The 22,986-nt window shown below is 44.8% G+C and overlaps 1 protein-coding gene across 2 annotated transcripts; it reads right to left on the bottom strand.

Moving 5' to 3' along the window:
• Window positions 1-1,582: 1,582 nt before the first annotated feature.
• KIF3A (kinesin family member 3A) lies at window positions 1,583-22,810 on the bottom strand. 2 transcript variants are annotated; one of them, XM_054841193.1, is made up of 18 exons: window positions 22,687-22,810; window positions 20,970-21,252; window positions 19,518-19,662; window positions 19,199-19,283; window positions 18,619-18,724; window positions 17,704-17,843; window positions 16,613-16,810; window positions 16,064-16,238; window positions 14,738-14,839; window positions 13,042-13,113; window positions 9,402-9,558; window positions 8,340-8,520; window positions 7,924-8,034; window positions 7,034-7,159; window positions 5,858-5,911; window positions 5,645-5,713; window positions 5,314-5,438; window positions 1,583-4,830 (listed from the first exon to the last, which is right to left on the bottom strand). In XM_054841193.1, the coding sequence occupies exons 1-18, from the start codon at window positions 22,690-22,692 to the stop codon at window positions 4,782-4,784; spliced, it is 2,184 nt and encodes a 727-aa protein (XP_054697168.1). In that variant the 5' UTR covers window positions 22,693-22,810; the 3' UTR covers window positions 1,583-4,781. The 2 variants fall into 2 exon arrangements, with proteins under 2 accessions (XP_054697168.1, XP_054697169.1); XM_054841194.1 differs by lacking the exon at window positions 13,042-13,113.
• Between the last annotated feature and the right edge of the window lie 176 nt (window positions 22,811-22,986).

Here is a 22,986-nt window from a genome sequence, read left to right as displayed (position 1 = left end):
TTGACATGGAAAGACCCCAGTTTGAGGGGTTTTTTTGTTTTTAAACTATGACACTGTATCTTTAAAAGATTATTTATAATAATTTTTAAAATAAATGTATTTTTGGAATAAAATTGCTGGCATTGCGTAAGATGTTTCTTGGCCAGAAACGTGCCCAGGGCCAGGACACAGCACCAAGGCCGACGCAGAAGCAACAGCTGGAAAGTGCAGGGCAGAATGGGTGTACGTTTTCTATCCACACAAGGAAACCAGGGCATGGAGGGGCAGAGAGCTGAGCAGCGACAGGTTCCTAAATGGAACTGGGGCCTTAGGAATAAGGGTGTTTAAACCCACAAAGTCAGCAGCAGTTTTTGTTACTTTGCCATTTAAGTTGCCAGGAATGCATGAGGCTGCAGCACATAAGAGTCTAAAGTCCATTGGCACAAGGCTGGTGCTGGCAAGCGTTGCCAAAACAAAGAACACGTTCTGCTGCGGGGCTCAGACTTGTACCAACGTGAGGAAAGCGGCTCTAAGCAGAGGAAAAAGCCCAAGAGAAGCTGGAGTGGAGAAGACAGGCCACAAACAGCCATGACCTCAGAAGTGCATGCTAGAACTGAAAGGGGAGATAGCAGCTCCTTCGCCAAGCAGCCCCTTGGTTCTCCCCTCACGCTGCAGTCCGGCAGAGCCCTTTGTGGGCCAGGAGTAAAGAGCCTCCAGCAGCAACAGCAGTGAAAGAAACAGCAAGGGGGAAGCAGAACTGCACCGCTGAAGGGATGACTCCAGCCTGCAGCAGACCTGGCTGGTGGTTAAAGTCTTTCTCAAGCACCAGGGGAGTGGAGTCTTGCAGGTATTTAGGTGTCTGCCATTTTGCAGCTTACTTTGGCACAGCGTGGGAGAGCACTTTGGAAAGTCCCAGGACTGTGCAGGGTTTGGTTCATGCATCAACTGAGTCACAGTACTCAGGGGAGCTGCGAAGTTTGCAGACCACAAAAAAACCTGTTACCTACTGCATGAGCAGGGTGAAGTGTCTTCCAGAGGAAGAAATGCACTGCAGACCCATACAGTTTATGCAGCAAACAAAACGGAGCTGAACATTTCCCCTTACCACAGGTAAATTCATACTATCTGCACAAATACAGGACGCAACAGGCTTGCCACATAGAACGAGGCCACTGAAAGCCGGGACAGTGCAAAAAGCCTTCTCCCCAGCAGCTGTACCAGCGATGCAGCACACGAGGACACGAAGAGGTAGAGCACAGGCAGCACTGCCTTGTTCAGGGCAGCTCAGGACAACCCTGGCAGAGGACGGGCTCGAACAAGGGGCCCATCAGCTCCTTGGGGCACATCCCACTGATCTCCTCCAGAGCCTTGCTAAGTGTCCTCTTGTTCTGCCCCATCTACCTCTTCCACAGGAGTTGGTTGCCCACTGCCCTGGGGCTTGGCAGTGGGGTCCCCATGCACCCCAAACTCACTGCTCTGACTTCTCCAGTAAGTGCTGTACATCAGAGCCACACAGGCTATTTTAGCTACCCTTCCTGACAAACCTTCTGACTCAGAGTTAGAAAGATTAAGTATAAAGTTATTTGAAAGACATGCACAGAAGTGGAACTAGGAATTGAGAATTTTATTTCATGGTATGAACATGCTCCACAGACACTATACTGATATATACAGTGTAATGAATAAAGTTTAATCATAAAACAAAGAATAATCAGAAATAAACAGAGTTAGAAAACCAATAAATAGGAAGACAAATTATACAGACTAGCAGTTTTTCCTATATACAGGACTGGCTAAGCAGAACTGTTGAGAGAGGCGAAAGCTGGACATGTGCAGACAGTGTAAGTCAGTGAAAGGCACTAAGGACCATTTTCCCCTCCTCTTAACTTGTTCCTGATCCTTTCTTTAATATGAAATAATTTAACACAACATTAAACAACATAAAGCATCAAAACCCTCAATGTTAAGTCGATGTACTTGAATTAGGGGACTCTTCTGGTAGCACAATGCAAATATGAGCACACACATACACACAATATATTATGGTAATATGATTTTTTATAAATACTATAGAGCACATAATGACCTGGAATGAGAATGGCCGTACTGAGCTCTTAAAAATCCCACACAAACCAAACCCCTTCCTCAAAGCACGTTACGGACCCATTGGACATTCACAGATTGTCCAGGGGGATGAAGAGGGCCCGTATGGTAAACCTGCAAGCCAGCCTCCCTGGTTTTAAAAGAAAGTTCCCAGAACTTCAACAAAACACATCAGTTAAAAGGTAAGCCAAGATGACAGATCAGCATGACTGTGATAGCATTCCACTTAAAGTCCTCTTTTAAGAGCCAATAATTTGTTCTCCAAGCCCCCATAACAGTCTCTCCAATCTGCCAATTACAAAAGTGTGCAAGCAATTATTTACTAAGTGTCTTCTCTGCCCCAAGGCTCACTTAAATACGTAGAGTACTATTGTTTTTAGCAGCAGGACTGGAACATTAATTAAATCATAAAGCATATACCTTTATAGTTAAGTTGTAAGTATTTTAAATGCAGTGTTATGGTCCACAGTGGTATCTTTAAGCCACTGACATCTGTCAGGTAAAAGAATTTTCCATTTTTTTTTGAAAGCAGAGTTCAGGAGAAACTCCCTTAAAACAGATCATTCAAGAAATCTTAGCACAACAAGATGTAACGCAAAAAGGGAAATACAACCGTTATCCCTGGTTCTGAGAAGTGGCACAGACCAAAACTATCCCTCCATCTGCTTGGACTGAGAACTGACCCAAGGCCTAAGACAAAACAGCATTTAAGCCATTTCCAGTCTGTCATGTTTGATGACAAGTACATAACACAAGATACCCAATGCTATCCAAGCACACTCAAAGTAAGGTCAGCTCTTCAAGAGCAAAACCAACTACAGCTTAGAGGTAAATACTCAGAATTTTTTTGGATCTAAGTGCTAGGCTAGAGAAACAAATGCCAGTGTTTGTATCTTGTATGAACTTAGGTGACAAAGCCAGATCTTGCATGGACTTGGGTGATGCTCCCTCCCCTGCTTCCCCCAAAACAGAGGGCAGTATGTCCTTCTCCTAGGTCATGATCCTGAAAAAACACATTTTAAGAAGCAGGGAAAGCTTACAACTCATTTAGGTCAACTGACTATATCTCCAGGGCAAAATAAGCCCTTACAAGACCAGTTTTAACTATTACAGATGTTAGAGCCACAAGGTACACACAGTTAAACATCACAACAGTAAGAAAGGGATATCAACTTCCAGCTACTCTTAAGGACTATCACAAGAACATTCTGGTAATGGCAAACGTGGCTACTAGCAAGAACTCAGGACACCTAAGGAGCTGTCTTGTTCCTTCTGTCACGCTTAAGGATTCCATTTCTCTTATTAGTAATCACAGCTTTTTAAATCTCCAGGTACCACTATGATTACATGGAAGTTACAGCTAATTACCACCACCCTGGGATGGAACTGTTAGGATGCCTGCAGCTGATGTGCTCCAGCATGAGTTATAAAGCACACACAATCCAAAGGCGACACATTTTCTCTGTGACACAAAAGCAATGTATTAAAGTGATATGTGTCTATTAGCAGCATAATATCAAAGAAAAAGAGCAGCCACCACAAATAAAGGGTTGTTATCAGAGACCAGATTTTTTTCCTCTCATCAGAGCATAGCCAGGTACCTGACATGATACAGTCTACACAGGAACACAAACAGCATCAGCTATTTCAGGGGATGTTACTGCTCTGGGAAAATTGGGCAATTCATGCTTGTTTTAATAGAGCAGAGTCAAATTCACCCTCAGTTTGGGGCACTGGTCCGGTGCCCTTGTAGCCAGGGATGAGAAAATGGAGCCATAATGCTCACCGTCCCAAGGCTGAAGTTAAGTCCTAGTATTACAGCATCCCCTTAAATAATCTCTGCTGTTCAGATTACAAAACAATTCACATATATTTAAAAAAAATCCAGCTCAGAAGCATGAAAAGCAGCCAAAGCAATGCTGCAACACAGCCTTAAAAGGAGGAAAAAGCTTTCTTTTGCCTTTGCAAAGGTCTCACACTCCACAGTGTGAGCGGATCACACGCTATGGACAAAAATGAAAGCACTGCTGTGACACACTTGTTTTCTGTTGCACTTAAAACAGAACATGGTCCCTTTCCCAGAAGTCTCAGACTTTTGTAGTTCGTGTTTCCTCTACCCAACTACTTTCTTTGTACAGCAAGACAGCAAATGAACGGAAGAGGAGCGTGTATTCAATACACAATACAATCAGGTTAATAGCCACAGTGAGGAATATTTCAATAAAAGGGGTTGATGCTCTTAATTCAAAGGTTTGCAGCAACCACATTCAAACACAGATCAGTGCAACAGAGGACAATAGTGAAAGCTGCCAGTTATGTGCAAAGCATGGCATAAATCAGATTTACCAGCCTTAAGTTTTAGGATTTCAACCTTTTTGAGCTAACATGTCTAGCAGTTAAACACACATCTAGAACCCTTATTTTCTATACATTTCAACAAGGATTGCCAACAAGTTTCCCTGCACAACACGTTTAACACATGGAATTTCACAACCATCATATTTACCTGTTTAATATTATGTTAATATAACATACAATATACGGGCAACTAAGGAGAAATACATTTTTTTTAAAATAAAGCTCCATACCAGCAAGGCATGGATTTTATAGCCATGTCAAACTGTGCCTCTCAAGTTCCATATTCTGGCCAAATCTTACACACTCACTGATTTTTTACAGCAATTCTGAACAGGTCACACCTACTGCAGCAGAGAGTCAATGACGGCTCCTGGCTTTGCCGAACGTTTTCTGTTTGGAGAGCAGAAAGGAAAGGGAAAAATAACACCATACAGACATCATTATGCTGTCTAGGAAAGACAGGGACCAGCCACATTTCAAGTCAAAACTACACAGTCTTACTCTTCCACAAGCATTTGTCAAAACCAACCAATCAAAAATAACCAAGAAAACCATGCTGAAATCTCCCCCAACAGCACAAAACCACAGAACACAGTAAAACAAAGCAAGAAGCCAGAAGAGGGGAATGCAGCAAAAGGGTATCAAAAATGCCCAGACAAGTCTTTCTGGACAAGATTTTACCACAGTAAAGAGATTTCAGCTTGGTTCTGTCTTGGTTCTTGGCACCGGAAAACTTTATACCGTGCAAAAACTTAGCATTTTGTCTTCTCATTAAGCAAATGTTTGAAGACTTATGGTAAGTTTGCATGCACAAACTTAAGCCTTCCCCTGGGTAAATCCCCCATTACATATAGATACTCCAAAGTTCTTCACCTTCTACCCGTCTTGGGCCTGGATCTTCCTTTTGAAGTCCTCGGCCTCTCCAGCTTCATCAGAGATTGCCTCAAGCTTTCTTCAGTGTAAGCTAAGTAAACATGGGAAAGGTCCACTTCAAAGGGCTAAAAAACCAAAAAACCCACAACACAAAATTCAGAATCATTTTATACACTGATCGATGGTGCTTTTGTAATATTAGAAAGACTCATCTCTTCAAAAGAGAAGAAAACTAAAATTGGACAGTTTCCCTATAACAGTGTAGCGGTAGGCACAGGCAGCAGAACTTAGACCTATGCAGTTCAATACAAGGTTATAAAGAGTCACTCACATCTTTTTCTTTTTTATCCAGGACAGGAGTTTGTTTCCTCATATTGTTTCCTGTATACGCAACACATTTCTTAAAGAAAGAAAGGTCTGTTAGTAAAATCTACTGTGCACAGTAAAACTGACTACAGCTTTATCAATTTATTGTGGGCTCAGTTAAATTCTTCAGAAGCTCATGCTAACATTAGCTTGTACATGAGCCAGTCTGCTAGCTTACCAGCTGCCATTCTCCAATGTCTTCGTTCCAGTGAACATAGTTTTCAATCATTTCCTGGAAAAAAATTAGAACGGTAATTGTTAGAGACTTGCACAATCTACACTCCAGATGCATTTTCTAGAACATACGTCCCTAAAGGCCTGGACAAACTGCTTAAAAACAGTCTTGACAATTCCAAATTGTTTTTATCAGGACAGCCACACCATGTTCAAAACCCCCTATTTACACTCTGAGGACTACAGAAGAGAAAAATACCACTCCCAAATTGTATGCACTGGAGTTCCCACTAAAGCATGGGTTTCTCATTATGCCATCAGGATAGCAATAAACACATTGTAATATGGAAAAAACCCCAAAATATTAAGGGAAATAGCTTTTCCATTTTCTATTAAATAGCATGCATCATATTTATCATTAATTTTCTGAACATTGGGGTCACCAAGAAAACAAGTGAAGAGTTCCAAGTTCAGTCTCACTACTTTGTATTAATATCAGACATCAGCAGGCACAACTTCAAGCACAGTGGAAAAAAAGAAGTTTTGAACAGACCCAGAGCATGGGCACACAGTGAATACACCAGTTATATACATGGTGAATGTGATTTGATTTTTTAAACTGTTAGGAAAACAGCTGCCAGAGACCTGAGATTAGTATACCCCTTTGCTTACAACCCCCACCACATCATACACTGCTTCCCTAAAACAGATTCCATAACCATGGAATTGGGGCCAAAGTTATTAAACCCCAAAGAAATACAACAAAGCCACTCTGCGTTTGTTCTTCACATCGTTGTGCTGGTTTTGGAGCCAAAACACACCTACTAACTCCAATCTTCTTCCACCTGAACTTCAAGCAGAGGTCCACCAGGTTACAAGAGTTGCCTGACAAAAGCATCTTTTCCTACTTTAACAGCACCTGGTTCTAACAATCCAGATAGTGTCACAAACACATGAACGCAACCAAGTTGGGCCTGCTCGGCCGAGCCACAGCAAACGAAGGCTCACAGCAACACGCACCAACCCATGTGCGCTACAACTTAGCGGACAAGTGTCAATCAGTTCACCATCAATACCTCACAAAGAGAGGAGAGGCCAACTCATTCCATTTGTTGGACAGAAGAGCTAGAGAGCTCAGTGTGCCTAGCACAGCCCTATGTCACAGGCTTAGGTTCTTTACCTGGTAGTCCTGAGGAATGAAGTTGTCTATGATAAGCATCTGAAGACGAAGTTCCCTGCTCAGCTGCCGAATATTCTCTAATAATCCTTCAATCTCTCTCTGATGCTCTTGTTGCAGATCTGCCATCTGAAGACAAACCAGGCATTTGAGAGGCATCAGAGCTCATTTAAGAGACATAACAGCCTAAAAAAGAACAGCCTTCTGCTTATACCAGGTTTTTGGGAAACGAAAGCAAACTCTGGTTATAAGCACTAGAATATTTATCTCTGAATAAACCCTCTGAAACCTTCCAGCTCAGAGATGGCTGAAAATAGCATTAAGTTCTCAGAGTCATGAAAACGAAACTGGCCTTCTGCCAATCCAAGCTCTGCACCAGCTAAGAGCAGATGAAGAGTGTGCAGAGAAGTTATATTCCTGGCAAGGTTTCAAGGAAAATCTCTGATCCCAAGGACAAAATACTCTTTTTATGAAGCAGGAACTCTAGATACTTGCCAGAAGACGCATTGATCCAGTGTGACTGAGGAAGAGACAATGAGGGCAACAGGCAGAAAGGACAGACAGCTAAGAGCAGAGGAGCATCTGGGCTGCTGCAAAGCAGGAGACTGGGCTGCCAGCAAACCACCTTTGTTTTCCTTCAAGTTCTGAATATCTCAGTCTCACATTTCCCCCCCCCCGCCCCAGCCTGGCTTGGAGAAAAGCTCTACAACATGCCCCTGTGAAGCTCTGATACCAGATTAATTAGATCTTTTTGAATTACATGAGCCAAATGGACAGCACAGAAGGACATTTCTAAACATATGGCACTTTTTCCAGTGTTACAAAGCTGATGGCTTATGCTGCCCGGCTATAGTCCCTCACATGATCGCAGGCTGAGGACTTCGGACACCAACCTCCGATTTTGCAGCCATAAGCATGGTCCAAACTTTCTTCAGCTTTTTTGTTTTCCCCTGTGCTTCTTCCTGGAGGCTGGTGTACTTCTCCTCGATGTCCAAGCGTTCTTGCTGTGTGCAAGATTTAGCACAGACATCCACACATTAACATAATCAAAGAAACAATCTGCAATAGTATGAACAAGAGCAGCTACTTGAACAAAACTAAGCATTTGCCAAGGGCACAGAAACCTGGCTTAACCAGGCTGGCTCAGACCCGCAGTGATCGCACTGCCAACGCACAGCCTCCAAAGCTGTTAGCTTCTGCTGTGCTTTCGGAGCAGAGTCCCATTTCATCCACGTGAGCGATGCCAAGGCACATATCATTGTGTGTCTTGCCACTGCTATTTTCAGACAGGTACAGCATATAACCCCACCTCCTTCTCCTCAAGCTCCTTGCGAAGCTGTTCTGCTCTCTTTCTTCGTTCTTCCAGTTCCATATTTGATTCTTCTAGAAGCTTCTCTTGCTCTTCCGCTTTTGCCAGCAAGTCCACTCCTCCCACAATCACCTTCTTCTCCAACGCAGACAGTTTCTCCAAGAGGGACTGGTGCTCTTGTCTAGAGAGAGAGATAAGTGTAAAGCTTCCTATCCTACAGTGTTTGCAAGGCAGCAGGTCCAGCTCAGTTTTACAGCCCAGGCAGCATTCACAGGGCTGGAAAAACTTGTCTTGCTGCCAGGGGTTGAAGTGGGGGTGAGGCAGTGCAAGTGAATGCAGGCAGCTCCCTGAGCTCCAGTGCCCATTGCTTTCTTGCAAGCAAAACCAGAGTGGCAGAGAAGTCTCTCCTGCTGTAAGTCCCCTCCGGTGAGGGGCTGCAAGGCAGCAGCGGTGTCACCAGGCAACTCAAGGCACCCCCAAGGGCCCTACCAGCACAGTGATGCCCAGAGGCAGCTGCAGAAATGGAAGCAGGTGAACAGAGATCAAGGCAGGGCAGTTGAGATGCAAACCAGGAATGCTGGCTGCTGCTGGAACAGCCTCTGACAGCACGACTGTCCTATTTACATGGGCCAGTGCGATCTCAGCAGCTTTTCAACTCCAGAGTGGAGAACCCCTACACCCAAAACATGCTTGTGACAGTGTGCTGCAGGAAACCTGGCTTGTTACACAGCTATTGCCCACTGACCAAGCAGTATGGCAGTACTGCTGCTATTCACAGGTCTCCAGGGTTTGGAGGATTCATTTATATTTCTAGGCTATCTTGCACAACTAGATAAAGTTAAGAGAAGAAAGACGTGGCAAAAGGATAAAGCTTGTCTCTTTCATCTGCTCTAAACTTTGAAAGCAGAGAAGCTCCTCTTTCACTTTGATAATAGCAAGAGCCAATGTTCAGTTCATATGAAGTTGGACAGCCACCTCACCGTGCATCTCCAGATATCCATAACTAAGTTGCAGATTAAGGAAGGGAAACCCCACACAACCTGCTCAGAGCAGGGTACTCACTGAGCTTTAAGCAAGTCTTTTTCTCTCTTCTCCAGTTCAGCTCTGGCTTTATTTCTTTCTTCTTCTTCCATATCAAGCTTAGTTTCAAGAGCTTTTCTCTCCTCTTCAATCTTTGCTTGCATCTCTACCATCTTATCAGGGGAAACTTTCTTTTTGCCTTTGGAAGAGATAGGGAAAATAAATTAGTTCACAGAAATAAGACAGCCTCTGTATTACAGCATTTTTTCCAAGTTCAGATTCAATACTTGCATTTAACAGAAATTTAATGTCAGCTCCAAGTTGGGCACGACTCAGAATTTCAAATCCCATTTTACACTGACCAGTTGTCACCAGTTCCCACAGAGCAGTAATGCTATATAACTAACACTATAACATAAACACCCCCAAAAGAGAAAATATATGAAGAACACCTGGAGAAGTAACACCACCTGAAGAGAAGTCTGAGCTGGAAACTCAGATGTTCTAACTATGTAGATTAGTCCAAATGAAGGAAAACAGAAGACTGCCTTGACCTACAGCTGCAAGAAGTTACATACTCAAATTTCAGATTAGCATCCCCACCACACCCCTTGTTCATTGTCCTCCTTACAGGCTTACCTATTGCAAAGTGAGCACATAGCTATTTTAAGAACACACTACTATGAAAATGAAGAGACTAGAGAAATTCAGAACAGCCCTATGAAAAATACACAATTAAACTTCTTGATGGTATTTGATCTATCTAACTACCCACAGATCTGAGAGTACTGATGTTTGCTGTGACTTATCAACTGTGTCTTTACGACACCGCTACTACTGCAGCAAACCAGGTACAGTTCATAGAGGGTTACAAAGGAAGCAGCCAGAGCAACTTGTTGAACTATCTGGCCCTGAAGGGTTGGTCTCAAACACCTGCGATAGCGAAACAAAGTGTGAGGCTGCTGCTCTTGGAAATCACTCCCCAAGTCCTGAGTCAACTTTCATTGTAATCCCAAGAGTGCCTCAGGCAGGTGAGCACAGAGACCCTGGGTTAGTGAGAGCGCACCCAGCATATGTGCATTTCCTCAAATCCACAAGTCTCCCACAAGACCTAAATCTCCCTTTATTCACTAGAAGCAAATTATTCATTTTTTTGTTTTGCTCTTCTCCAGACATAACCCCCCCCCCCAACCCTAGAATCCAGATGCCTAGGAACTAACAGAAGCCATCAACTGTCAAAGGACTGTTTCACAGTGACATGACACATATGGTCAGAACAAGAAAGTTGTTGTTCAATAAAAGGCTTCCCCTTCCCTCTGGTCTTCATGGCATTCAGCTTTATTTATATACATATACAACCTCTAGGCAGACAGACAAATTGCACTGTATTTATAAACACGCATGTACATATCTGTATGCATGTTTGTTCACACACATAAGAAAATATAATTAGTTTTGTGGCAATGTAAGGACTTCAGCACTACAGCAAACAATGTCTTAGTTTCCATCTGCTGAACTTTGGAATCAGATAATAAGCACTTATTTCTGGATCTGTGGTGAAAATCTCTAATTAGTCTTTAAGAAGCTTTCCGAAAGTGCTATACAGAGATCATCATATAAAAAGAGATAAACCAGATAAAGGCTTCTTACCATTAGTACACAGCCCTATGTATTCTCAGTTTAGAGGAATAAGGTGAACTAAACCAAGCTGTAAGACCTTTTCGCAAGCTCTGCAATTGTATTATAAGGAGGTGGAAATCAATTACACCAACCTGCTTGATCTTGCATTAAGAGGAAGTAGAAAGCAAATCGCAGAGAGGCAGCATATGCATAAAAAGGAGGAAAGAAAATATATTATTGCTTTGATCATTTTGGACAAAGATCATCAGCATCAGAACAAGCCTTAATTTTATATGCATGTTTCTAGAGTAGAAAACACAGGATCATCATCACTAAAAAAATCTCCATTAGAGCAAACATTAATGCATCATGATTTTATGCTAAAGCAGAGAAAGTTTCTGTACTTCAGAGTGCTTTGCATATCCAAGATAATCTTCAGCTCACTCTTGCATTCTTCTGCCCATTCAATGCAATGCAGAATTTAACATTATGAGCCTGCCGCAAAGATCATGCCCTAAGAAACAATTAAACCAGGTAGATTTCTTCTTCGAGAAGAGACTTAATGCTTCCTGCCCCGGCCCCGCTCAAGATAGCCAATTCTGTTATATTACCTGTAAAATATTAGCATACAAAAGACTCATTCTAAGTTTTAACCACGTTTCCAAGCCAATTCTTTGCAAGATACATGACAGTTGCACATAGGGAGTCTCAGCACAAGATTTCTCCATTTAATTACACAGGGTATTAGTAGGTTAATTTGCAGTAACTGATGCTTCCATAGAGGTATATAGCCAGTTTTGGTTTTTCAAGCAAGTGCAGAAAAAAGGCAGGACAGGAGAGGGATAATGAAAGACATCACATGCAAAAGGGTCACGCTTGAGGACAGTTAATATCCCAAACCACATATAGCCACACTTACTCTAATCACCAAAAGCCCAGTGGAACTTCCATAAGAGCTGCTTGTCTCCAAACTAGCTGGAGATGGACTCATCCACTCACTGCCACATCAGCAGTTTGCTATTAACTGTCCTCACCCAAATAAAATACTCAGGTTTCAAGCAAGCTTTGAAAGAGCAAGTTTGAAGCAAGCAGATTCCAAGCCTACCATTGTGTGACCCACTGAAGGTCTCCCTTAGGTTGTGATCCTTCTCAAGCTGCTACCACACTTTCTCTGAGCTGATGCTTTCCACTGACATAATAATGTAGATGTGATTGAACTATATAGCAATACTTCCCAGACTCTCTCCACACAGGGAGAAGAGTGGACTGCATTTACACAGGATAACCACAACAGTGAGTGAAGTCCCTACAAGCCAAGTCTTGAACTGTGATTTATTTCTTCAATCATCACTAACTGATTGTAGGGTTTTTAAAGGCATAGAGCCCTCTCTGACCAGGAGGAGACCAGACTTTCCTCACTGCTAGAGCAAAATCTAGATCCCTTGTTCCTCTGTACTAAATCCCACAGTGATCAAGAACTTAATGTCATGGGGCAATTAAACCCCAACCACCATCATGGATTTTTTTTTTTAAAGTATCTGCCAAAATAAAGCCAATCAACCATCACCATGTTTTCTATGCAAGCGTAAACCTCGCGTTGACTCTTGACTGCTCCATTCATTTTCTCCAAAATTAATTTTGAGAAGGCAGAGTCCAACATAGAACAACCCATTTCACCTGTCTAGCTGCCCTTTTTATGAACTCATGTTGTAGCAACTCCCATTAAAGAAATTAGCTCAGACTTTTTCCTGATATTTTAGGGGGAGTGTTTAACACAGAAGTTACAAACTGTTTTTAACCTATTATTTCTCTATTGTCTTTAAATCTTGCTCTAGCAGCATACTAAATTGCTTCCTATTCTTCCACATATCTGGCTAACAATGTGCACATTGAACGACTGTTTCAAGCGTGGAAGCGGCAAAGGAAAGGCATGCTTTAGCAGTGTTAAACGTTCCGGTTTATCTTTCCAATGGACACAGCAGGGAAGAGCGCAGCATTGCAAAATGGAGTGTGCAGATTATGGAAAGGCCAAAGCTTAAAGGACTTAAGAGCTCCCACTCACTAGTGAAGGACTTATCCAGAGGTTTCTCTATGACAGAGCATGTGGAGTCTGAACTACTGCTGCTGCTACTGCCTGGAAAACAGAAATGCGTCCCACAGAAAAACCCAGAGAGGAAGAAACATGCAGATGGGAAGTTAGTTCTAAAGGAAAGAAACCCAGAAGGGCCAGCAACCTAGTTCAAAAAGGCACAAGTTCCCATTAGGAAGCATTTGCTAGGATCCCTCCCAGACTCAGCCTGCAAAGCCACCATTTCCCAGCACAAAATAGCATGCTCCGAAAGACGCTTCAGTTAAAACCCATCTTAACCAGCCTACAGCTTAAAACAACATGCCAAGGCAGCTTCCATTTCAAGCAACAACAGCACAGAAAACCAGATCATAGTGGAGAAGGCTGTGGATATCTGCAGTAGCAGATGATTCAGTGACCAGGAGTCCTTTCCAGCCTGATGTACACAGCAATGTGTACTCTTCCCTCTGGAAGGCCGAACCAGCTTGCACAGGGACAGTTACTGTGCGTGCTCCTGCTGAGCAGCATCTGTACTTTGGGAACTTAGAGTAGCTTGTTTGGAGGTTGAGTTAGTCACAGTTATTTGCCCCCTACTCCTCTCAATCAGCATTTTGAAGGTGGTCTCCTCATGGGAGGAGATTTGGGCAGGACTTGGTTCTTGATGGAAACGGTGGTCAATCTTTTTGCTTCTAGACATTACCAAAAGGTGAAAAATGAAGTTGTTACAACTATTGCCAAAGGCATGACAAAGGTCATTTATGACTCTATTTGGACAGATACCAAAGTGAAGAGAGTGCATCTGAAGCAGGAATACTTTAAAAGGAATCTTTGAAACAGATTTGGGTGCTTCAGGACAGGAAGGCAGTTTGAGTGTCAAAGTTACTGTGCTAGAGAAGCTAGAAGTTGAGGTGTAGCACTGGGCTTCACTTCTCTACTCCCCATGAAGAAACATCAGAAAGGTTCCGGGGGCATAGCAAGCTTCCTGGAAGCCACAGCATCCCACGGAACACAGTGACCTGCAGTTCCAGGTTCAGCAACATCCCTTGGAGTTTAGAAGTTTAGCTGTAACATAGTAATTTAACACTGGTGTCAGACAAAGCAAACTTCACCACGGGATTTCCAGAGTGCTCCCAAACAAGGGATATGCAGCTCCCATTTGGCTTTACAGCTTGCACAAAGACACCCAAAGGTCAAGTTTTTCTCCTCTAGCAACATAAAATAGGACACCAGAAGAGTCAGTTACTGAACATCTGTAAGACAGATGAATCCTTTGCTTAAACCACAGCCAAAATTCCCCTCCAACCATTCCCATGGTTATAAAAACTGCATCTGCCTACCAATTGATCTTTGGTGCCTTCTGCCTCCCACCTCTCTGAGCAGGGAAAGTTCCACACCACCAGTCACAAGCCATACACAGCCACCTTGCGGCAACCAGGGAGCCACCACAAAAGAGGATGCTACCACAAGCACAACTACCCAAGTGGAAGCAGATATTAGACAGGTTCAGAGCTGTCCATCTACAGAGACGGCACCAAATAGCTTCGTTTCTAGGAGAGGCATGATAATTGCAGCGGCAGTAGTGCAGCTCTATACCTCCACTTTTTCCCGCCTGGCTTTGGCTACAGCTTCTGACACCAGCTCCTGGATAAGAGGAGACTGGCGACACTGACAGGAGTCTCTACTGCCTTACCCCGCCGTTTCTTCCGCTTCTCTCCGTCCTCTCCAATCTCCCCTTCATCATCTTCATCCTCCTCTTCAGAATCACTGGTCTCGGAACCAGATATCTCTTCCCCTAGAAGAGAAGGGTGAGCTTTTTGATGTGCTTCCCTTCACCTCATATCAGCTTATTACTGTAACAGCAGCATTCATCCAAACCCAGCAGTGTCCAACATCAGCTTACAGCCACCTGCAGAAGTCATTAACTGTTAAGCAGACAGCTTGCCACAGCTCAGGAAACTTAAGGAAAAAAATCAAGATAAGCAATTTAATGCTGTGAAGTCAGTGTGTACATGTTAAAGCTCAAGTGTGCTTTTCATGGGAAATACAGCATCCTTGCACTGCTGAAGCATTAAGCTACAAAATTTTCCTAGCAGGATCTCCCCATACCTTCCCTTCCATCTCAGAGGAGAAAGGTCAGATGAGCAAAAGTTCACACAGACTTGCTATTTAATCAGACACCTGTATACATGAAGTAGATAGCTGTTAATTGAGAAAACAGCCAGTTTCACAAGCATTTATCATTGCTGCCATTGCAGACACGATGCTCAGATGTTTCAGGCCAAGTTTGGAAACCAAATTGAATAGAATCCAACATTTAACATCCTGGCCTCTCAGTAACATTAGCAAACATAAGGCTGTTTGTTCTGCAGCTTAGAGTCTACAATTTAAGCACACACCCTCAGCTGACCAGGGATGAAACAGGTACACCAAGCTCCCAGCCCTTGAAGAAAAAGTTACCGAGTATTTCTCCTGCTTCTCCTGATTGGGGCAGACCCCAAACAGCAAGTCACATTGGGGTTACTACTACAACTGTTCCACACTGTGAGCTAAGGTCACTGTTTAGTAAGCATCCCTCTGGCACGGTCCTCCAATGTCGATGGACTAATAGAGTCACAAGGCCATGAAGTTACAGAGCTTAAGAAGCTTCTTGTTTCTCTATTCATTGTCTGAAAATCAGACCCAGTTCTAGCTCCACAAATTTGATTCATTCTTCTCCAACGCCCAACCCCCTCCCCCCAAAAAATACACATCCCTCCTCCTCAAACAGGGAAAACATTTGACTTTGTTACGGTACATTTCAACCCCCCAGGCCATGCCCAGCCGTGCCCAGAGCCTGCTGCGTGCACCCAAGCCAGGCCAGGAGCCGTGGCTCCCCGGTGCCCAGTGCCACCTAGCGGGCAATGCCAGGCCCCACCGCCCTGGGGCACCGCTCCAGGTGACATCCTCAAGTAGCAAAGAATTTGCACTCAGTGAGCACTGGCATAGAGAGGAACACTAGGAGGAAGGGAAATCTCACCTTCTTCCAGTTTTTTCTTAAGCTCTTCAATTTCTTTTTGAAACTGGCGGAGCAAAGCATCCTTGGGATCTTCATTAATCCTGGCCTTGTTCTTGATGTTCTTGGCTCGGTTTGCATACCTGAGAGTGCTGATAGTCTCATCGTAGTTGTAGTCTGCTGGACCAATGTTTGCACACTGTGACACACAGAGGACCAAGTTACCGGAGGATCAGAGCCCAGAACAATAATTTCAGGGACCCATCCCCAGCTCTGTCAAATCTCACACTACTCTTTCCCAAGGTTTCCTGCTGCTTCTACACCAAAGCTGCTTTTGGCTACCCAAGCACAGCTTTTATTTGATTTCATGCACATGTGTACATTTGCACTGCGTTCAGAACCTCACATGTACAGACGCAAAGATAGAAAAAACCACATAAAAGTTCTCTGAGCTGCAAACAGCTCTGAACCAAAGAGGTAAATGCCAGGTTGTTCTCCTGGCAAAGTCACTATGCTATCCCTGTGAAAACACAGCTTGATAGCTGGCACTGGAAAGGGCATCTCTCAGCTTACCATCATGGTTTTGGAGTTGCCTCCCAGAGAATCCTGAAGGAGTCGTGTAAGTTTGGAGTTACGGTAGGGCACATGGGTACTCTTGCCATCCACCAGTGCAGAGATGACATTCCCCAGTGTGGAAAGAGAGAGGTTGATCTTAGTGGCTTCCTTCAGCCGCTGCCCCGTGGCTCCAGTTTTCGCCTGTCTTTCAGAACCCTGGAAAGGGAACAGGAAGCAGAAGCAGGAGTTACAACAGATCCTCTAATACATCTCCTTCCTCCAAAGACGACCAACTACACCTGAAGTCTTGCTAGCAGCTATGTCACTAAGCACCTCATCTGTTATTAGAGAGCCTGGCTAAGTACCTCAGACATTAAAGAAAAGTCTAACAGGTCTTAACTGAAGCTTTCAATGCCAGCAAATTCTGGATTGCTTAAAGTAATACAGCTGGGAAAACAGAGATTTCATCCTCATGAACAAAAATTTAATGAGAAGCAAGTCAGCAGTTACAAGACACCTCAGCTGGAGCTGCTAAGCACCACCTCCAACCTTTCCTATCAGCAGATCAAGAGAGAAAAGCAACACTGCAATTATTTTAAAGTTTCATACAGCAACCTGAGCATACATCATGTAAATTAAGTTAACATTCAAACACCGAACGCCTTTAGTCTCCTCTTTCCTGCATCTTCTCCAGAAGTACTCCGGTGTAAACCTTGGGCTAAAGACACATTTTACCAGCACACGTACATTGGAGGGAACCTGCAAGTGATGAACTGCATGGTCACAACCCTCTAAAAAAGCCTCTTATGAAGACCCAGTTCCGCTGTCCAGAGAGCTCTTTCCAATGTAGTTTATCCATTTAATGATTAATTTATAGAAGCAAGAGAGCCCTTTTACTGGGACAGGCTCTAGCTACACTAAAGGGTCTTCCTGGTACACCTCTGATTTAAGGCCCCAAGTGAATACTTCACAGAAGAAGTCAAGCGTCAAAAAGAAGTCAGGCTTTAGCCATGAAACATGGAACATGCCCTTTACTGTGCCTTCAACGGTGCATACATGAGCAGCAATACCCACCACGCGTTATGACAGACCTGGCTGTTCCTACTTACAGCAAGATCGACAAGGTGAAGTTTGCCCATGCGCACATGCATGTTTCCATCCACCCCCTTCTCACTGCACTCAATAGTGATAGTGAAGATGGCATGCGAACGAGAGCTGTGCTCATTCATGTTTGTGGCACCAACAGAACCTTTTAATAGAGAGAAAAAGCAATGTTGCCTTCAGAAGGAATCACATGCTTCTGTAACACTTACCGCTCTCAGAGGAGCCTTATCCCCACCTCTTCACCCAGCCCTGTTTTTCAGAGGATGGAAGATGGATGCTCAGACTCAGCAGCAAACTGTATTCTTGGGCACTGAAAGTGCAGCATAACTCCAACCTGGACTAGCAGAAGTGCTATGGCCTGCTGTAGCTCTAAGCCAACCAGACTCCCATCCCAAGAGCAGCAGTAGTTCTCATCTGTTTCTTTAAGACTACAAAGATCAGTAGCCCAAGGCACTCACAGCTGGTCCCTGAAAACAGCTGTATATTGAGAAATAAGGACACAGCAATCCATGCCAAGAGCAACAGTAGTCAGAACTTTCAGTCATAAAAGGATATGAGCTTAACTAAGAAGTGTTCCAGAAAACATAAGCCATCTCCCACTCACAGCACAGGGCTAGTTGTTCATCCTAGCAGAACTGAAGGGGAAGAAGAACCAAGACACACACTAGTAGTTCTGACAACACTGACTGCCCTCACTGCGTCCTCCCCTTCGCCATTTCCCCCACTGGCACTGGCCGATGTGGAAGGCACAGCCTTCTTTACCTGTCCCTGCACAAAAGGGGTTTGGGAGGGGATACCCTTTTTGCTCTGCTCAGCTGAACAATCTTTCCAACATTAGGACTAGGAGCTCTCAGTGTGGTCTCATAACCAGACCTTTGCTCTGCCTGAGCTACAAACCTGCCCACAGCAAGGCTACGTACGGTTCTTGTGGCCCAGAGTCATGATTCTGTCCATATCATCTGCATTGTTTACAACATAAGCTGAAAGGTCTTTGATATAAACTCCCACATCAGGTCTCTCTTTAACCTAAAAGAGAAAGAGTTGAGATGGAGCATCCTTAGGATATCCCCGATAGCAAATTTCAGTGGTACTGTAATAGTACAGTGATTTACTCCTCCAGGTTCTGGTTTGCACATAAAACAGTCCAACACTTGGAATCAGAGCAACTAAGGAATAAAGACTCAGGCAGGACAATATTCCACTGGTTTCCCTTGGTGGCAAATAGTGACTTCAAATCTCAGTCTCCAATTCCTAGAGAGACTGCCAAGGGGCCCTTGGGGTAGAACTGACTCAGATGAAGCAGCCAGTTTCTTACTACGTAACTGACCAAGCAAAAAAGATGCAGAGATGTCAGCAGTGACATCCAGCTACCGTATCTTAAAGGAAATAGTACATGTGCTGAGGAACCCGACCTCTCACTTCCCTTCAAGTGCTTCTCTGGTCTTTAAAATACAATATTGCTCACTGATTCAAAACACACATTCAGAAGAGCAGGCTCACCTCTAATCTCTGTGTCTGGTCTTTTCCTAGCAAGTCCCGCACCTCTTCATTGTAAATTTCCAGGTAAGACACACGAACTAAAAACCTGAAGACAAACAGTTGGGTAGCTTTCTTAATAAGAGATTTATTGAAGTCCAGCAAACACAATCACAGAGTACAAAAAAAACCCCACAGTGATATATCAACACAATCCTGCTACCCTGTCAAGAACTGCCCAAGTAGGAGTCTTTCAGCTAGGGCCAGAGGTACCCTTTCACTTGCCATTGTCAAGGTCAGGCTCTTACTATAGATGGGCAGACAAAAGACAGAAGCTGCTTACCTTGTATCCCCCTCTGCCTTGGCAATGTGACCAAATATATGGGCAAAGGAATTAGGAATGATGCCTCTAAGCTCAGGAACTGCTCGGACCCCTTCCATCGTAAAAGTTTTGCCTGTTCCAGTCTGCCCGTATGCAAAAATAGTACCTGAAGGATAAGAAGATATATGAACAAGCTCTAAGAAGTTGCTAACTGCAGTTTTACTTCTCAGCCTGATAGCGCTAAACGCCTCTATGGGTTGAAATTTTCCACCCACTCCAGCAGATACTGTACAAAGCTAGGAGCGACAGAAGCGCTGGACAACCACAGCAAACAGGGCTGAGCCACTGTTTTATCCAGCCTGCAAGATATCCAAAAAAAGTCAGCTTGTTTTAACTCTGCAGAGTGATTAAAGTATGGAGTGCTAGTAAACTTAGGTCTCACACACAAATTAAGGCAAGCCCAATTAATATCATGGTCAATCAGAGTAAGATCATTATATGCCAAATGCAAAAATCAACTATTGCTAGTGCCCTAAACCACAGCAGAAACAGCACAAGGCTTCTACAACACAGGCCACAGCAGAAGCCCAGTTCTGAACCTGCAAATGCAGCTACAATTTGGACTAGATAATCAGCCTGTGCAGGAAGACATCCAGAAAATTTACTGAGATCCCAGACTCTGGTACTCCAGAAACGTACTGGTTCTTAAGTTTAGCCTAACACTGCTGAAAACTCAAGTTTTGATTGTCAAGCCACTGACGTTACAGTTTGGAAAAGATGAATTATCAGCTGAAACCTGGGTGTGTTAGCACAAGAGCTTATTAAGCATTTTACAAACCTTTAAGAATTTTGTTTATAGCATACTGTTATGCAAAGCAATAGTTTGCTTCCCTATAGCATCTGCTTTCCTTTACATAACACATTTACATGCATAACAGACACACACACAAATCAGTCATACTCTTCCCAGCTGTAGGAAGCAACAGATTATCTGTGGGGCAGGGAAGATGTGTTTAACTAGTCATCTTAGTTTAAAACAGCAAAGTTTAGAGGAGAAAATGCAGTAGTTATATGCACAAGTCTGGTATGCATACCTAGTTACTGCAGGACCGTGGCAGCTGCCTGGTTACTGAAATTCTATAGTGAAGAACTGCTGAGAATTCTGATAATGAGATAAAGTTCATATTTTTTGCAAACAGAAGATACAGAATAAAAACATACAGCTAGTTGACCTCTGCTGAGTCTTGCTCATCACCAATCTCCCACTGTTAACGATCATAGTAGGTACAACCACTGCGATTACTCTGAAGAGCAAGTACCTTCAGGCTTTTTTTAAGTTCAAGGCCATGACAGAAACAATACAGGGCCATAGCCCTCAGAAGGTGAAACTCCCTTAAATATGATCAGCAGGAACTCTTAACAATGCAGAGAATAGGAGATGGGATCCTTGACTTAAAACAACACGGGACTTACCATTGTATCCTTCTAGGACGGAGTCAATAATAGGTCTTGCAGTTAAATTATAGACATCCAGCTGTTTACTCTCTGGTCCAAACACTGTGTCAAATGTAAATGTCTTGGGAGGCTCATTGGAGGAGTCTGTTTTATGAACAGTTATAGTTCCTCTCATCTCATCTACATTGACTGCCATTTTGTAGCCCGTAGCTTTCTCTCGTTCATTGAGAGGCCGGCATCGAACAACAACCTTGACATTATCACAGCTCTCTGGCTTGTCCAGCTTCTCAGGCTTGTTGATCTATAATTATTTTTAAAAGCAAGAAAAATACACGGGCTGTAACACTACTGTTAACATACCTGTGCGTTTAAGCACAAACACTGTCGAAGCAACTCAAGTAAATGCATACATTTCCACAGGATCATGAACTTGGACTTAAAACCAGAACTGGTTTAGAATTAAAGCTGAGAGAATAATGTATGCTTATTCAGTCAATGCAATCTTCTTCTGTTTGCTAACATGGAAACCAATTGAGTAAAACTTGAGAATTTCACAGTCAAGATCATCTATGAACTTCTTCAATAGACAATTTAATGCTAGCAAACATTCTGCAAGCAGTTTGCTGGAAGCGGGCGCAGCAGTGCGGTTCTACATTAACACAATGACCAGGCTCTCAGTGGAGCACACAAGCCTCAAACCTTACAGATGACAAGCAGGTACCAGCGAGCACTGGCTGAAGGGAACTCATTTAAGTTACAAGCTTCAGTGCACTTGCTGAATTTCAAATTTAACGATTCGGAAAATTCAAATGCTGTATTATAAAACCTCACAAGCCTTTTCTTTCACAGAGTAGTTAAATACAAATTTTGAAGCACTGCCGATTAATTTGATGGCACATGCTTCTCCTGATTAAATAAATTTAAAACCCAATTGATCTAGTAAACTCTAAGACACCACCCTTGGCGGTAAGTGCTGTAGCTGAGCATCTAGCTACTTCTAAAGCAGCTATCTTGGATGTCAACAAGAAACAAACTGCTTCCGAGCGCCTCTCCCACCAGCTGCCTAGATTCCTCTCAGGCCTGAGCAGAGGCCAGAAATGGCTTCTGCTGCTCTGGTGAGAGCCGATTAGCCTCATCCGGGGTGGAGGAGGGATCCTACGGCCTGACTGTGCCACCGTGGGTGCAAGAGAGTTTCCAAAATCGGCGAGTCACGATGAGGCACACGCCACCTGCCCGTGGCACCGCCGTGCCCGAGGAAAGCACAGGGCCGAAGCGCTGCCAAGCCAGCCCCGAGCACGCACCCACGTTCCTCCCCCGCCATTCCCCTCACCGCGCTGACAGCGGCGGGCCGTGCCGGCGCAGCATCCCGGGGAGCAGAGGCGAGCACCCCCCGGTGAGGTGAGGCCAGCCTGCGCTCCTTGCTGCCAGGGGACTCGCCCCACCCGCGGCCCCTCACCCCACCCAGCCTGACAGGACGGCACACGCCGCCCGCGATGGCCCACCCAACGGCGCAGGCGGCTCCCACACCGCAACGGGAGCGGAGGCCGCGGAGCCTGCGAACACCCCCCCACGCTGGGCGCCGCGGCTTCTGTCAGCGACGGACCGAGGAACGCAGGAACCGAACGGGACCAGGGCCGGGCCGCCACCCGTTCGGCCGGTCGCACCGCGCCCCCCGAGCCCAGCGGCGGGCACCCCCTCCCCGCGGCGGCCGCGGACCCGGCACGGCAGGGCTCACCGGCATGGCGGCGGCGCGCGGGCAGGGAGCGGCGCCGGGCGCGAGACACCCGCCGTGCGGCACAACGGAACAATAACAGCACCGCGCCTGCGCCCGCCCCGAGCCGCCCCGGGCCCTCAGCCAATCCCCGCGCGCTGCGGAGGCCGAGCACCCAATGGCTGGCGGGGAAAGGAGAGGCCCGGCCTGCCCCTCGCGGCCATAGGTGACAGGCCCTAGCCAATGACGAGGGCGGAGCGGCGGGGGCGGGCGGGGCGTCGTGTCGCCATGGGAACGGCGGGGGGGCGCGGGGTGGGCCGGGCC

This window comes from Grus americana, chromosome 14 (assembly GCF_028858705.1).
Source record: "Grus americana isolate bGruAme1 chromosome 14, bGruAme1.mat, whole genome shotgun sequence".
Lineage (NCBI taxonomy): Eukaryota > Metazoa > Chordata > Aves > Gruiformes > Gruidae > Grus > Grus americana.
The sequence above is the reverse complement of the archived record's forward strand: the minus strand, read 5'-3'. Positions and strand labels throughout refer to the sequence as shown.